Source organism: Chiloscyllium punctatum, chromosome 23, assembly GCF_047496795.1.
Source record: "Chiloscyllium punctatum isolate Juve2018m chromosome 23, sChiPun1.3, whole genome shotgun sequence".
Lineage (NCBI taxonomy): Eukaryota > Metazoa > Chordata > Chondrichthyes > Orectolobiformes > Hemiscylliidae > Chiloscyllium > Chiloscyllium punctatum.
Genome location: NC_092761.1, coordinates 84,497,052 through 84,513,635, shown reverse-complemented (window position 1 = coordinate 84,513,635; position 16,584 = coordinate 84,497,052). Strand labels below are relative to the sequence as shown.

The 16,584-nt window shown below is 43.1% G+C and overlaps 2 protein-coding genes across 12 annotated transcripts in view; one reads left to right on the top strand and one right to left on the bottom strand.

Annotated features, from left to right (window-relative positions):
• Positions 1–14,831, bottom strand: part of bace1 (beta-secretase 1) — a 133,666-nt gene extending 118,835 nt beyond the window's left edge. Inside the window, exon 1 of the mRNA XM_072593338.1 lies at positions 14,171–14,831. Coding sequence (XP_072449439.1) covers positions 14,171–14,425 — 255 coding nt within the window. The 5' untranslated portion in view covers positions 14,426–14,831. The remainder of the gene's footprint in view (positions 1–14,170) is intronic.
• A 545-nt stretch (positions 14,832–15,376) lies between these two features.
• LOC140494195 (centrosomal protein of 164 kDa-like) overlaps positions 15,377–16,584 on the top strand; it is a 209,979-nt gene continuing 208,771 nt past the window's right edge. For all 11 annotated transcript variants that reach the window (XM_072593326.1, XM_072593325.1, XM_072593324.1 and 8 more), the window contains exon 1: positions 15,377–15,574. The gene's annotated coding sequence lies outside the window, so the exon portion shown is untranslated. The remainder of the gene's footprint in view (positions 15,575–16,584) is intronic.

The following is a 16,584-nucleotide window of genomic DNA, read 5'->3' as shown; positions in this document are numbered from 1 at the left end:
CCTTGGATTTCCAGTATTGTGACACTAGCTGTGTTTTTATTTGGTTGCAGGTAATTATTTATGACTTAATTTTAACTCTGGCAAACTTTCTTCCTTACTTGGGGATGGTTTGTAAAAGCTGGTGATTAGAAAAGTGAAGCACTGGTCTATAGGTTTACAGTAAGTAGGTGATCCGACAGCCAGTCCTCTTCAGTACTCATTCAGTAACCTAACCATTATACTGCCATACCCACATATGTCTATAGGCAATCACACTGTTTCTTACAGCACTGACTCTAGCCTTAGAGCCACAAAGCTGTCAGATAAAAACATCTTTCACTGACCAACACCACCCTCCAAAGTTAATGAAGAAATTTTAAGGATAGTATGTATCACACATATCTGCAGCCTTTCGTTAATCATGCTCTCAAGGTTTTCATCTGTTCAACTCCACAGACTTTTGTTTTCACTGCGCTTTCACACAACACAAACTGTCACTGGGTTTATTTAGTGTATCGATTCTGGTACAGTGAAGCAAAAATTGCACTTCAGACAATACGCTTCTTGCGTGCTGGCCCCTTATTCATCATCTGAATTGGTTCCCCTGTCAGTGATTAGCCTGTACTCCGATCTAGTGTTATATATTTTAACTATTGGTTCTCAGGGTGTTGGCACCATTGGCAAGGTTGGTATACATCATGATCTTCAGTTGCCCTGTGAAGATATTGGTGGGCATTCTTCTTGAAACTTGGCTACTGGTGACTTTTTGAGACCAGTTCAGAAGATAATTCAGACTCAGTCTTGTTATGTGGGCTTAGAGTCATATACAGGACCAGAACCAGTCAGGGCAGCAAATTTCCTTCCTCCAAAGGAGATTGATGAAGCAGTTGAGTTTGTACAAGAGTCCACTATAATTAAATATCAAACATGTGAAAAATCATTAACTGTTATCAGGTTTTTGAGATTTTTTTCTAAATGAGTTTGAATTCTCAAGATTTGAACTCGATTAGAATGTTTCATCCAGCCCATGACTAATGTGTTCATTATCAGCCATCATGTTGCTGTGCTCAATGTCACTCGAGTTGATGAGGGAGGAATGAAAGATACACATAAAGCCCCTTTCGTATCTTGAGGACATCTCTAAGAGCTGAAGAATTATTTTGAAGGGCACTCATTAGATTTACCTCAGAAAGTGAAGCATCAATTGTAAGCAAAGCAAGATCCCACCAGCAACAAAAAGATAAACAATAGGATAATTCTTTGTTGATGTCTGAGAGATGAATACTAGCCAATTCTCCAGGAAGAATTCTCCTGCTCTTCTCATAGTGTCGGGCGGTGTTTTCATTCATCAATGCCTGAGTTGAGTAATTAACCCCATTTCTAATGTTTTGTGAATGTTCAGCAGCAATATGGTAGCAAATCACATACTATTAACAGTTGAGAAACAGGCCATTTGGCCCAACAAGTCTAGTGTTTATGCTCCATACGTGTCTCCTCCCACACTACTTCAACTCTTCATAAACACTTCTGTCCTTTCCACTATCATGTGCTTAACAATCCCCACTTAAATGCACTTATGCTATTCACCTCAATTACTCCTTGTGGCATTGTTCCACAATCTAACCAGTCATTGAATTCCCTAATAGATTTATGAGTGATTACCTTATAATCATGATCCCTAGTTCTGCTCCCTCCTTCAAATTAGTGGCACAGCACAACTTGGGATTAGATCTATTCGACAAGGAACTCATCGTGTTCCAGGTTTCCCTGAACCTCTGCCTTTCATGTACCTCTAGCCACCATTTTTGGACCCAGTTTAACCAACATTTTGTAAGGAACAAATCCTGTGTTTATATTGTGTCTTTAATGTTATAAAGCTTCTAGAGATGAAAAACAACACAGAATCTTCTCTGTATCTACCCTATTGAAACATTCATAATATTAAAGACATTGAACAGACCATTTCCACTCCCAGTCTTTCCTTTTAAAGGTAAAAGAGCCCCAGCATGTTCAATGTTTCCTGAAGGGTATAACACCATGGTTCAGTCAATCAATTGTGCACTTTTGTCCATGCTTTTGTATCCTTTCTATAACATGGAGATCCGAATTCTGCACAGCACTCCAAGTGTTATGTAATGAAATGCTGGAACATGGAGTGATGGAAGAGGGCATTTCCATGGTGCTTAGCAACAGTGAATTAACTTTTGGATGCAGATGGGTTTTGTGCACTGCTGAGCAATTGGCATTCAAATATTAAATGCAGTTTGGATTCCTGTTGTTACAGGTAACATATCAATGTTACCACGCCTCATGAAATCAAAGGTGATGGACATGCTCATGGAATCACAGAATAGATGCTGAACTGTGCCGTGCTATGTTTAATTGAGCTATTTCATTAGTTCTACTCTCCCCTTTTTTCCCTTTGTAAATGATCTCCCCTTTAAGTATTTATCTTTGAGATAATTTTTCTTTTGAGAAATGTGCTTGAATATCTAAATATCCATCCTATTCCAAGAACCCTCCCATGATTTCTAATGCTCTGCTCACTGGGCCAATATATGCGTGGGGCATAGGACATGAGGAAGGAGGGAGGTTTTTGTAAATAATGGTGCACTCCAGAAAAATTGTTGAGACACTCTGAGGGTGTGACTTGGAACTGTGTTAATTCGAGCAAGGGGATGACTTTCTTTAAGCAACAAATAATTGATTGAATTTATGTAGCAGTAGAACACCTCCAGGCTCTTCAGAGAAGCAATAATTATCAAAATAAATTTGACTTTGAGTCACATAAGTAAATACTAGAGGACAAGAGATCAAAAATTTTGTTATAGAGGTGGATTTTAAGCATCTTAAAGGGGAAAAGAAAGTTGGGGAGGCAGAGTGGTGTAGGGATAGATTTCCAGAGCCTAAGACTTGGGAAATTGAAGGTACAGCCCCTGAGGGAGTGTAGCAAAATGTGCAAAATGCTGGAACCTGAGGAGAAAAGACATCTCGAAAGGACTGTGAGGCAGAAGGAGATAAGTAGAGATTGCTAAGTCCATGGAGGAATTTGGAAACCGAGATGAGAATTTTAAAGTTGAGGCAATGTGTAAACAGAAGCTAATGTAGGTTAGCAAGCACAGGGCTGATGGGTAAGCAGAATTTGGAGCAAGTTAGGACTCAGGCAGCGGGGGCTTAGATTACCTCAAGTTTACAGAGGATAGAACATGGCAGGTTGTCCAGGATAGCATTGGAATAGACAATCTTAGTGGTAACGGTAACAAAGGCATGAATGAGGTTTTAGAGATAGACATAACTTCCAACTCTCAAAGAAGTATCTTCGTATGCTTAAGACCGGACTTGCTGTGAATGCCAGAGTTTGTCCCTTCTGTGTAGCTATAACAGTATCTTCTGCATTCTGTTCTATTACCCTGATGTACTTACATAAGGTATGATTTGTCTGTATAGCATGCAAAACAATACTTTTTGCTGTATCTCAGCACATGACAATAATAAATCAAATCAAATCAAAAACAAAAGTCAATGGAAAAGCTCAGCAGGTCTGACACCATGATGAAGAGAAATCAAAATTAATGTTTCGGGTCCGGTGACTTTTCCTTAGAACCTGATTTACCAACATCTCCAGTTCTTTCAGTTCAAATCAAATCTAAATTTGTTGATAAACAGGGGAGGCGATGACCTAGTCGTTTGCTGCTGGGGCTGTTAATCCAGAGCCCCCATGGTTCAAATCCCACCATGGTAGATGTGGAAGGTGAATTTGATTTATTAAAACATACCTGGAATTAAGAATCTAATGACTATGAATCCATTATAGATTGTAAGGGAAAAAACCCATTTGGTTTGCTAATGTCCTTTAGGGAAGGAAATCTGCCATCCTTACTGGTCTAGCCTACAAGTGACTCCAATCCTAGAGCTATGTGGTTGACTCTTAACTACCTTCTGGCCAAGTAGGGATGAGCAAGAAGTGCTGGTCTATTCCATGAATGAACAAAAAAAAATTCAACCATGCATGTGCATTTATTATGTTCAAAATTTTATCCTTGAAATGTCCCAATTTATTCTATGGAAAAATCATGTTGCTGATTTGTACCCCATTAGATCGTACAAACAGCAGATCAATTAACAACCAGATAATCTATTTTTTGTGAAGACTGTGGGATGACTGCTAGCTAAAATGATAGGACAAACTCTCCTCTGTCTGTTGGCTATATGAATCTTTTGCGAAATGAAATTGCACAGTACCAGTCCAGCTCATCAAAGGGCATGGAGCCACAGCTAGCAAATGTCCTTAATTTAGCAACTCATTAATACTCTCACTCGAACAGGCCACAGGATAGATGGTGCAGGAAATGGAAAAATGTTAGCCCTGGGCATTTTATTAAGTGCGAAGAGAAATATGAAAGCAGAAGTCCTATCTGTACTCTGTATCTGGTTGCAGAGAGAATGCATGGCGTACAGATGCTGCATACAAAGCGACAGTGAGCACTCAGTTGGATGCACAAGGCACAGTTTTGTTGACTCAGCTACATTTATGGATAGAATTAAATTTAAACACCTTTTAAGGTAATGGAGCTCTATTGCCGATGGTGACTTGGTGATACTGCCAGCTTCTTCTGTGTTATTTAAGCCAGAATAGGATATGGAGTGCACAGCCGTGAAGTGGGCCATTCAATCCAACTGGTCTAGGCTGGTGTTTCTGTTCTGCCTGCTCCTTCTCCCACACCTCTTCATTTCAGCATGATCCTCTCACCCGCACATAGTTATGTTGTTTGTCTTTAAATGCAACAAAGCGATTCACCTCATCTGTTCCATCTGGCAGTGAGTTCCACATTCTCACCGGTAAACAGATCCCAAACCAGATGGTGAAATATCAAACTAAATAAAATCATTTTATTGATATTATTTATCAAATACAGCTTAACATATTTGGGCAGCGTGGTGACTCAGTAGTTAGCGTTGTTGCCTCACAGCACCAGGGACCCAGTTTGATTCTACCCTCAGGTGACTATCTGTGTGGAGTTTGCACACTCTCTCCGTGTCTGTGTGGGTTTCCTCCAGGTGCTCCAGTTTCCTCCCAAAGTACAGGGATGTGCAAGTTAGGCGGACTAGCCATGGGAAACGCAGGGTTCCAGAGATGGGATGAGTCTGGCTGGGATGCTCTTTGGCACATCCGTGTGCATTTGATGGGCAGAATGGCCTGCTTCCACACTGTAGGGATTCTATCTATGTCTGCTTACTATCTACAACTCAGTATCCCAGCAGTCTCTCTTGACACTACCTTAAAAATGAATAACTAAATGTGCTTAAACCTAACAAACAAATTAATATCCCCATTGTAGGGCATGACAACAAGAGTCAGAGGTTGAACTTAAATTTACAAATTTAAATTTTTAAGTTATTTTTTGGGGTGATTACACACACCAGCCCATACAAAATCTCTTTTTATTTGTTCTCTAAACTTATTATAGATATTTTCTAATCAACCTGTATAGGGATGTTTTTATACACCTCTGGAGCAGGACTTTAACCTGGGCCTCCTGATCCAAAGATAGGGTCATTACCACTGCACCACAAGCATTCTCAGTAACTGCTCTAAGATATTTTCATAATCAATCCATAGTGAGTGCTCTAAGCACCTCATTAAACAATGCCCTTCACTTGTCTGTGTATCCTATCAATATAATTAACATATCATTAATATTTACCACTCTCCTCAGGCTTCTTGTGGTGCAGTGGTAGTGTCCCTAATTCTGCACAGGACGCCCACCTGCTCCAGAGGAGTATAATAACAATTCTGAATAGGTTGATTAGAAATATTAAAATGTACCTATATTGGAAAGGCTCTTGTGACGGAGTAGTAGTGTCTGTACCTCTGAGGCAGGAGGCCTGGGTTCAAGTCTTACCTGTGCCGGAGGCATGTAATAACATCTTTACACAGGTCAATTAGAAAATACCTTACCACTATCCCAAAGCTCATCCTCATTCCTATTTGGATTTATGAATGACTATTTTGTATTTATGGCCCTCAGTTCTGCCCCTCCCATAAGTGGAACCATCTTCTCCACACTTTTCTTCTCTCTCAGTTCCTGAGTCCCAAAGATCTCTATGTCAGTGCTGCCAAAAGAATTTCTTCCACTGTGACACCATTTACTTGAAAATTGTCATGAGCTTTCTGCAGGGAGAAGTGGACAACTAGTGGGGGGGTGGGGGTGACATCTAATTGAGCAGGTGAGGGGTGTTCGCCTCTTCTTATATATCTCCTCCCCTCTCCTCCCCTGCCCTGGAGCTCATGACCCCAAAATTTCTGCTCACGACCCACTTGGGTTGCCCGCTCCCACTTTTGAAAACCCAGCTCTATGAGATCATTCCAATGTTCTCTTTTCTAGAGACCAAAGCCACCCTCCAAACTTGTCCTATGTCGCAGACGAGCTACAACCTCTCAGTTTCTGGTATCCTTGTTACTACGCAAAGCAAATGACAGAGATAAGGCCATTAGAATCAGAAAGGAGCATCAGGGGAGATACGTGTGTGTGCACATCAGATAAAAAAAATCTGACCTCCTTCATCATACATCAAACATCACAGTCACCCACTTTCTGCTCAAAGGACATTTTTTTCACACTCAAATATAATTTAGTTTTAGATTAGATTTAGACTCATATTTTATTGTCACGTGTATAGGACTGTATGAATACAGTGAAAGTATTCAAAGTTGCCAGTCTCTGGCACCATCTTAGTACTTAAAAGTCAGGATTAAAAACAGAAGCAGAAATAAAAGAAACAGCACAAACAAATATGTATAACATTGAGGAAAAGCCAATATTCTTTTAATATTAACATTCTTAATTCATTATTCCAGATTGCACCAGCAGTGATGAAACAATAACCACCAATATTTCATTCTAATATTCTGCAGCTCAAAAAGGTTCTTCCTGTGTAATTGCTGAACTGAGTGACTTATTTGGAGGTCTTGTGCAGCCAAAGAGAAATACTAAAATATAATAATGCAAAAAATTGCAATCTTATGAAGCGTAAAACAGAACATCTTCTGTTGAGTCTATTTAACATTTAATGACTTAAAGGCCCTACAACTTTCCAAGTTTTCCCTGCAACAAAAACCTAAGCCTCTCACACATCCCCAATTTTCCATGCTTCACCATGCCTTCAGCTGCCAAGTCCCTAAGTTCTGGAATTCTGTCCCTAAATGTTTTCACCTCCCTACTTTCTTAGATTAGATTACTTACAGTGTGGAAACAGGCCCTTCAGCCCAACAAGTCCACACCGACCCACACCTCTATATTTACCCTTTCACCTAACACTACGGGCAATTTAGCATGGCCAATTCACCTGACCTGCACAGCTTTGGACTGTGGGAGGAAACCGGAGCATCCGGAGGAAACCCACGCAGACACGGGGAGAATGTGCAAACTCCACACAGTCACCTTTGGCAGGAATTGAACCCGGGTCTCTGGTGCTGTGAGACAGCAGTGCTAACCACTGAGCTTTCAAGCTGCTCCTCAAATCTATTGTAAGTTTAGTTACAGAAAATTACAATAACCAGGTCCATTTCTTCTTCTGTGGCTCAATATCCAAACGCCCGCTGTGAGAAACCTGAGGGTATTTTCACAGCACTAAAGACACTACATAAATACAAGTGGTTGTTTTTGGTTGCTCATGTCCAGGTTAGAGTATTAATGGGGGATTGATTTGTTGGGATGGTGTTGAGGGGTGCTGCTCAAGGGGAAAGCCCAAAGTTTCCTTGTGAGGTGAGAGGAGCACATTATTATCGCGGCACTCAAGGCAATCCTAAAGATAGTTTTATGCACATCCTACATCACTGCTCTGATTTTCACCACAACATTCTCAACTCCCACAGGGAGCAATAAGGTGGCTGATGCTGGGGAGTTGGTGTGCAGGTAGCTAATATTGAGCTTTGCATTCTGGCATGAAAGGTAGAATGTATTTGTTAGATTCTGAAGACTGGGAAGGTTGTTAGATGCCTGCAGAGTGCTGACAGGGATGTACTGTCTTGCAGTTCTGTAACTAGAATGTGACCTGCTAAAAGGCAAGTGCAGCATTTAACTCTGCACAAAACTGACAAGATAGTGATTGATGCTGACAGGAAAATAACAATCTTTTCATTCCCGTTACCTACTCCTGTGGACCTCCTCACAGCCAGAGTGACTAGCCTTGGAAATTTCTGGAAAATTATGTACGGCACTTCCTGGAAGTTGCCTGATTACCCATGTGGGGTGTGAGAGAAACTTTACTGAAGATCCTTGAATTGGATACACATTTCTGTTTCTCTCCCCCGCCTTCATCTGATCTAGGCTGGAGGAGGTTACAGAGCTACAGACACTTTCTAAATGCAAATTGTTATACTGTTGCTACCATGTTTGTGTCACTTTAATTTTACCGATAACACTGAGTTGTAGTTCTTTCTTGGCTTACTCTTGCTAAGTTTTGAATACTCCCTATCAAATATCCACCATACTTGCCACATCCCCAGTGTGTTAATTGAAGCTGAAAGGTTTTTGATCAGTCTCCAACTCCAACTCTACACCTATCCAGGAGTGTGGAAAAAGTGAACTCTCTGCCTTGACTTCCAACTACCATCCAAAACCCCAAACTTGGTGTTATCCATGTTTTTTGACTTTATTCATCTTCTCTCCTATTTTTTCCAGCCATGGTGTTGTTCTGCACTGTCAGCCATCTCTCAGATGTTTCAATTAAAGAACAGAATTAACAAATCTGTAAAGATCTGTTCATGATCATTCAGTTACTGCCTTATCTCACTCATGAAAAAAACTTTGCATTACTTTGATCTGAACAAGAATATTTATTCAGCTGCATACATAAGGGACTTCTGAGAGGACATACAGTTCTGTGTGTTGAAAGGTCACACAAAAATCTATGACTAATGAATATTTATTTGCTTTAAACAGGTTAGCTTCTGGAAGTTCAGATAATTCTTTGAAATGATGCAAATGGTTAAAGTCTTTTATGCAGTAAAGGAGATCGAGGAGGTTGATTTTTGGGAGATGCAGGGGAAATTGAATTAGATTGATTAAAGAGCTTCAGTTATGCATTGCTTCACAATTAATGCTACTATATAAAGTGATCCTGGATGATTGCATTGCAGGCTCAAGATGGCAGCAAATATTGTCAATAGCACGGAGTGTGCTGACTGGGCCAGCAACACCCAAAGTAAAAAACAGAGCGCTGGAGAAAGTCAATGGATCTGGCAGCATCTGTGGAGGGAGAAGCAGAGTTAACATTTTGAGTCTGATGTGACTTTTTCGGAACTGGGGAGACAAGTGTCCCCATTCCAGGTGGCACCATACTGCGCCATTCACTTACAACTCCTTTCCACTGTTAAAAGTCCTCCTTTCAGGTTTACCTCCACAAACACAGCTGACTCTTGCTTTGCATCAGTTTCTACTCTTTCTCCATTAATGTTAATTTTTATTACGCATCATCATTTATTTCTTCCTCCCTCGACACTCTGTGTTGCCCTTACTTAATTTTGGCATCTAAACCATGACTCGTGAGAGACAGGACCTTCCATTTTCATGGAAATTCTCACCTGCAGAATGCTGTAGTTGATTGCTACCACTAGAGGCAGGATTCTCATTGGAATCGGCAATGGAGAGTTGGGGAGAGACACCGGCTGTGTTTCCAAACTGGTGATACTGGTGTGAAACACTAATGATGGGCATTGTTCAATTTTGGAAAGGTTCTAGACAGAGCAGGTAGGGGACTCGTGAAATGATCAAGAATAAGAGGGCACGATTTAAAGAAATTGGTAAGAGAAGCCAAGGTAACATGGGAAAACTTTTGAGAGCAGCAAGTGGCACATTCAAAATAGAATTACACTATCGCCTATAAAGTAAGAAAGTGCGAGGCTATAGGGAGAAAGCACAAAATAAATTGCTCGTTTGGAGAGCCAGTGCTGATAGGATGGGTCCAAATACCTCTCTGTACTGAGAAATGTCTATGGTTTTTCTGTCATGTACATTAGAGTAGGATATATTTTAAACTTTTTATGCACTCATGGGATGTAGGCATCATTAGCAAGGCCAACATTTGTTGCCTTTCACTAAATGACCTTGAAATGGTGCTGTGAGCTGCCTCCAAAGCACGTTGCAGTCAGTGTAGTGTAAGTCCAGGGCAGGACTTCCTGGAATTTAATTCAGTGACAGTGAAGTTCCACCATTATACTTCCAAGGTAATAGTGAGGACTGCAGACGCTGGAGATCAGAGTCAAAAAGTGTGGCCACTGACCAACTGTGCTTTTCCAGCACCACACTCTTTGACTTATTATATTTCAAAGTCAGGACAGTGTGAGGCAGTGTGAGGGGAACTTGCAAGTAGTGTATCCCCATATATCTGCTGCAGTTGCCCTTCTCGATGGTAGGTGTCACAGGTTTTGAAAGTACTGTGGTACATCCTACTGCCTCAATGCATCTGTGGTGAAAGAAGTAAATGATGATGGTGGTTACTGGCGAGGAGAAAGTGAGGATTGCAGATATTGGCGATCACAGTCGAGAATGTGGTGCTGGAAAAGCACAGCAGGTCAAGCAGCATCAGAGGAGCAGGAATACCAATGTTTGGGTATAAGCCCTTCATGCTACCTGACCTGCTATACTTTGTTAGCACCACACTCTTGACTATTAAGCTGGCTGCTTTGTTCTGGATGGTGTTGAGTTTCAAGCTGCATTCATCCAGGCAAGTGGGGAGTATTTCATCACACTCCCAACGTGTGCCTTGTAGAAGGACAAAAGGCTTTCAGCAACTGAGAGGTGGATTAGCTGCACTAACTTCAGGGGATTGACAAAATAGACAAGGAAAGGGGCAATCTAGAACAAGGGGTTATGGTTTTAGGGTAAGGTCTAAGCAGATTTAAAATAGAGATGAGGAGAAATTGCTTCTCTCAAAGTGTGGTCAATCTGTGGAATTCACTATCCCAGAGTTTGGTGGATGTTGAGACACTTGAGTAAATTTAAGGAGGAAATAAACATATTTCATGAGTAACAGGTTGAAGGGTTACGGAACTGGGCAAGAAAATGGAGTTGAGGCCGAGTTGAGATCAAGCGTGATCACAGCAAATTTAGTTAGAGACAAAAAAACTGCAGATGCTGGAATCCAAGGTAGACAAGCAGCAGGCTGGAAGAACACAAGTCAGGCAGTATCAGGAGGTGGAAAGTCAACGTTTTGGGTGTAACCATTCTTCAGGATGAGTGGTGAGTGTAAGGGGATCTGCAGATTAAGTGGGTGGTGGGGGGAGGGCTTTGGGTGGGGAGAGAGCTGGGATGGTGAGGTAGTGATAGGTGAACACAGGTAGAGTTTGCCGAGCATTTCAGCCAGGCCCGCAGGGGCTGACCTGACCTCCCAGGCACTAACCATTTTAATTCCCCCCTCCCACTCCCTTTCTGACATGAGCATCCATGGCCTCTTCCATTACCCACAGTGAATCAGACTGCAAATTGGAGGAACAACACCTCAGCTTCCACCTGGGCAGCCTCTGGCCTGGAGGACTCAACATTGAGGTCTCCAATTTCAAATAACCTCCCTTCCCATCCCCCAACTCCCTTTCCAGTCCCTCTCCCTCCCTTCCATTCCCTCTGACCGACACTTCCTTCCAGCTAAAAAACGGATTCATTCCTCCCATCGACCAACCAGGTTGTACCCTCTACCTGTGTTCACTTAGCACTTTTTCACCATTCCACTCCCTCCCCATCCAAAACCCTCCCCAACAACCTCTTTATCTATAGCTCTCCTTACACCCATTCCAGTCCTGAAGAAAGGTTACACCCAAAATGTTGACTTCTCCACTTTCTGATGCTGCCTGGCTTGCTGTGTTCTTCCAGCCTCCTGCTTGTCTGCCTATGATCACATCAAATAGTAGAGCAAGCTTGAGGGGCTGAATGGCCTACTCCTGCTCTTCATTCTCATGTTCCTGTTGGTTAAGGTTTTTACAAATTCATTTCATGTGGAATCCGTAGAAGGTAGTGTGACGAATTCTGGTCTCCCTGCTCTAGGCAATACGCTGTAAAACCAGATAGAGTCCGGAAAAGATTTACAAGGATGTTGCCAATATGGAGGGTTTAAGATATAGGGAGAGGTTGAATTAGCTGGGGCTATTTTCCCTGGAGCATCAGAGACTGAGGGGTGACCTTACAAAGATTTTAAAAATCATGAGGGGCAAGGATAGGGTGAATAGCCAAGCCCATTTTCCCAGGAAATGGGAGTTCAAAACTAGAGGGCATAGGTTTAAGTTGAGAAGGGAAATATTTAAAAGGGAGCCGAGGGGGCAGATTTTCCATGCAGAGGGTGGTACGTGTATGGAATGAGCTGCCAGAGGGAGCAGTGGAGGCTGGTGCAATTATAACATTTAAAAGGCATCTGGATGGGCTTATGAATAGGAAGGGTTTAGAGGGATATGGGCTAGGTGCTGGCAAATGGGACTGGATTAGTTTAGGATATTTGGTTGGCATGGTCAAGTTGGACTGAAAGGTCTGTTTCCATGTTGTATAACTCTATAACTGTTATTTTATTCCATTGATCTTAGCTAGATTCAAGCAAAAACAATCATAAAAGAACAATGCCATGATGTAATGCCTCATCTTGTCCAAATAAAACACAACAAAGACAATAATTTGATATTTAATCATGGCTTTAAAGGTGGTACTCAATTTTTCCATTTAGCAAAACTGTTAAATATTAACTCATGAGTCAACATTTTGCAATAGTATTTTAAAATGACTGAGTGAACTGACCTCAGTTTAGTATCAACTAAAATGAACAAAGGTCATTGATTAAACTTAAAAGTACTGGACCAAAAATTCTGTTCACAACTACTGAGAGGTTTTTCACTAATTATTGTGGTGTTAAATGTATGATTTACAACAATGTCTACGTAATAAGTCCTAAAACTAACCTCTCTCATGAAGAACAATAATCAAAGCAAGAACATTCTTTGATTGTAGACTGTTTAAAGGGTTGGAACATTGGGTCAGATGAGATAATTTCTTATTAGGAAATGAGTAAAGTCGATCGCTAAGTTGTTTAGAAAGAGATGCAGAAGATTAAAAAGAGATGCAGAGATTAAAAATACGCCCCCTTGAAATTATTAATTAAAATGACACTAAAAACAACAGCAGGATTAAAATTAATGTTTGAAACCAGACAATGGCAGTGGCATAAGCTAGCTAGTGTTTGCCCTCCATCACTCAGCAGCAGAAGTTACTGCAGAGAAATGAGTAATGGGGATTCTGGCCGATTTCTTTACTGTTTCCCCTGCACAGAAGACCTGAGGCCTTCTGGTATGACCCTAGAATTGTAAGTGTAGACAAGTGATCAAACCTGGTTTTTGATGAATATGGCTGAGTTCTTCGGTGGATAAAATGCTTACCACCTGAACCATCAGAGACACAAGTCCCTCTTACCCAATCCGAATCTTTGTTTTGGTTTTACACTCAATTCCAAGGAGTCTTACTGAAAAGATTTTTTCCATCAACTGAAAGAAATCCTCTTTGCATCATGAAGACAAATGGAAATTAGCAGGCTGCATTCTGGTTCAGTACAAACATTGATTTTGGGCGGAACTAAGGTGTAATTATTCCCAAATCTATTTGTCAATTTTATGTTGGTTTCAGAAAAGAAGCCTTCCAGTTAAAGGGGTATTCTCTTGAATAAATGTTTGACAAATCTTTTCAAGGAACAAAATAAAGTATTTAGGAAAGAAAGAAGGTCGTATTTTGGTAGATTATATTTGTAATCTTTACATGGAAGAGACTAAAGTCATGCGTTCTGAAGCGGTTTCTCCCACGCTCCCGTATAAAAAGGTTGGACAAACACCTTTTGCACATTTAAGTGGCACGGTTTATTCAAAACCAAACTGGAACTAATGTGCTACTTTCAAAATAAAAGATATTCCTCTGTAAAATTAACAGAAATGTAAGAAAAATAGTTTTCTGCTGTCTATTTAAATGAATGGCTATACTGATATACAGTATTAAAAATAGCGAACATTGTTACTGTATTTTGATACAGGTTATCATCATTATTCTTGGATACAATTTACAATGCAGAACATTTATAATTATCGATGCCAATTTATATATAAGTAGATGCATAGATACATGAATTTAAAACATTATTTACATAGTAAACACCGTTCCACTCTTACCTTCTGAGGGGGTGTTCCTATGGTCATCTCCACATAATATCCCTGTCCAGATTTCCCTCTCAGATTATCAACCATATCCATAAAATTTATACTTTGTCTCCGACCAGTCTCATCGGCAGCTCTGGGCAACCTGCTGGGGATCCCGATATCATTTTTCAGGGGGACCTTGATCCCTGACGGCTCTCCGTTGCAATACAACCATTCAGTCAAAGAGCAAAGCAACAGCAGAAAACGAGAAAGGGGACAAAAATTCATTTCGAAACACTTTCTTCCCTCTCTTTTGTTTGAAAGGAAAAGACAAGTGCGATTGCACAGCAGCTGCCTGCAAATGATATTTATTTAACCCCCTCTCGCACTACATTGAGACATGTGGGGGGGAAGGCAAGCACACGGCGTCGGACGCTTCATTGATGGGTTTAAAAGGAACGGCATTTAAAAAAAGGCAGTGAGTTCATTACTGGTTTACATGAATGGATCTTCGTCGAGAGTCTGGGAAGCTGTAGAAAATGCCATTATTGTTCATGACTCCACTATTTGAGATTGTAAATCGATGCTTGATGGAATAAATGGTGATGGGTTTCGGTAGAGACAGCATCAGCAGAGACTCAACAATCTTCCGACTGTCTCTCTGCTTCCCCACTCCAACGGAAGAACTATTGTACATACAGTAAAATACAGGAATGACGCTGGGAAAAGCAGGGGGAGCAAGGTTGATAAAGCCCTCTGGGTGTTGTAGTTTCTCATCTTATTGCTATGATGATTGGAAACTCTGCTGTGCATCCTAGTGTCTCCTCCTGGTGCCTTTCTGTGCATCCCACAGAAAGAAAATCTAGAAAGGAGCACAGTCTGCTATTGCACACAGAGGGATGCATTTAAATACATCTCTCAATTCAACCACTTTGAACAGTCATTTTTACTTTGAAAAGATTTGCTTGCAATAAGGCTCAGAGAGATAGTTCTGGAGCCACAGGTGTTGAAATGCCTTTGCCCTCAAATTCTGTATCGCTCCAATTCTCTACAAGTTGCAATGGGTCTGGGCTGGGGAAAACTACAACTCCCGGCGGGCGTTGCGGCAGTGTTACGCATGCGTACCTATCACAGCCGTAGGGGGCGGTCACCACACTGTTTTGATTGACGGTCAGATGGACCACTCAGATACTCAATAGCCGTTGACTGTAGGCATTATGGGCCAATCGGATAGAGGAGAGGTGAGGAGCGGGACGGGAGGCTGCGCTGCTTGAAGTGTGGCGCCGGAAGTGACTTTTTAGCTGAATTTATTTTGTGTTTTTCCGTTCTAATCCTGGGAAGTATCAAAGCGGCAGTTGGTGGTGTCTGAGGAGCGGGGGCTCGTTCATGGAGGCGGCTCTCCCCGCGCCTGAGGGCAGCGCGGGCCCAGCGACTCAGGTACGCGACCTGGTTGCTATGGAGCCGGCGGCGGAGATGGGGGGGGGGGGGGGGGAAGAAGCAGGGGAGGGGGGGGGGAAGAAGCAGGGGAGGGGGGGGGAAGAAGCAGGACGGGGGGAGGAAGAAGCAGGGGGGGGAGGAAGAAGCAGGAGGGGGGGGAAGAAGCAGGAGGGGGGGGAAGAAGGAGGGGGGGGAAGAAGGGGGGGGGGAAGAAGCAGGTGTGTGGTGGGGGGGGGGATGTAGCAGGGGAGTGGGGGGGCGGGGAAGAAGCAGGACGGGGGGAAGAAGCAGCGGGGGGGGAAGACAAGGAGGGGGGAGAAGTAGTGGAGGGGGGGAAGAAGCAGGGGAGTTGGGGGGGGGGAAGAAGCAGGGGAGTTGGGGGGGGGAAGAAGCAGGGGAGTTGGGGGGGGGGAAGAAGCAGGGGAGTTGGGGGGGGGGAAGAAGCAGGGGAGTTGGGGGGGGGGAAGAAGCAGGGGAGTTGGGGGGGGGGAAGAAGCAGGGGAGTTGGGGGGGGGGAAGAAGCAGGGGAGTTGGGGGGGGGGAAGAAGCAGGGGAGTTGGGGGGGGGGAAGAAGCAGGGGAGTTGGGGGGGGGGAAGAAGCAGGGGAGTTGGGGGGGGGGAAGAAGCAGGGGAGTTGGGGGGGGGGAAGAAGCAGGGGAGTTGGGGGGGGGGGAAGAAGCAGGGGAGTTGGGGGGGGGGAAGAAGCAGGGGAGTTGGGGGGGGGGAAGAAGCAGGGGAGTTGGGGGGGGGAAGAAGCAGGAGGGAGGGGGAAGCGGAGGAGGAGGAGGGGGGAGGAGGAGGAGGGGGGAGGAGGAGGGGGGGGGGAGGAGGAGGGGGGAGGAGGAGGGGGAAGAGGAGCAGGAAAGAGGAGGAGGGGGGGGGAGGAGGAGGGGGGAGGAGGAGGGGGAAGAGGAGCAGGAAAGAGGAGGAGGGGGGAAGAGGAGGAGGAGGGAAGAGGAGGAGGGGAGGAGGATGAGGGAAGGGGAGGAGGATGAGGGAAGGGGAGGAGG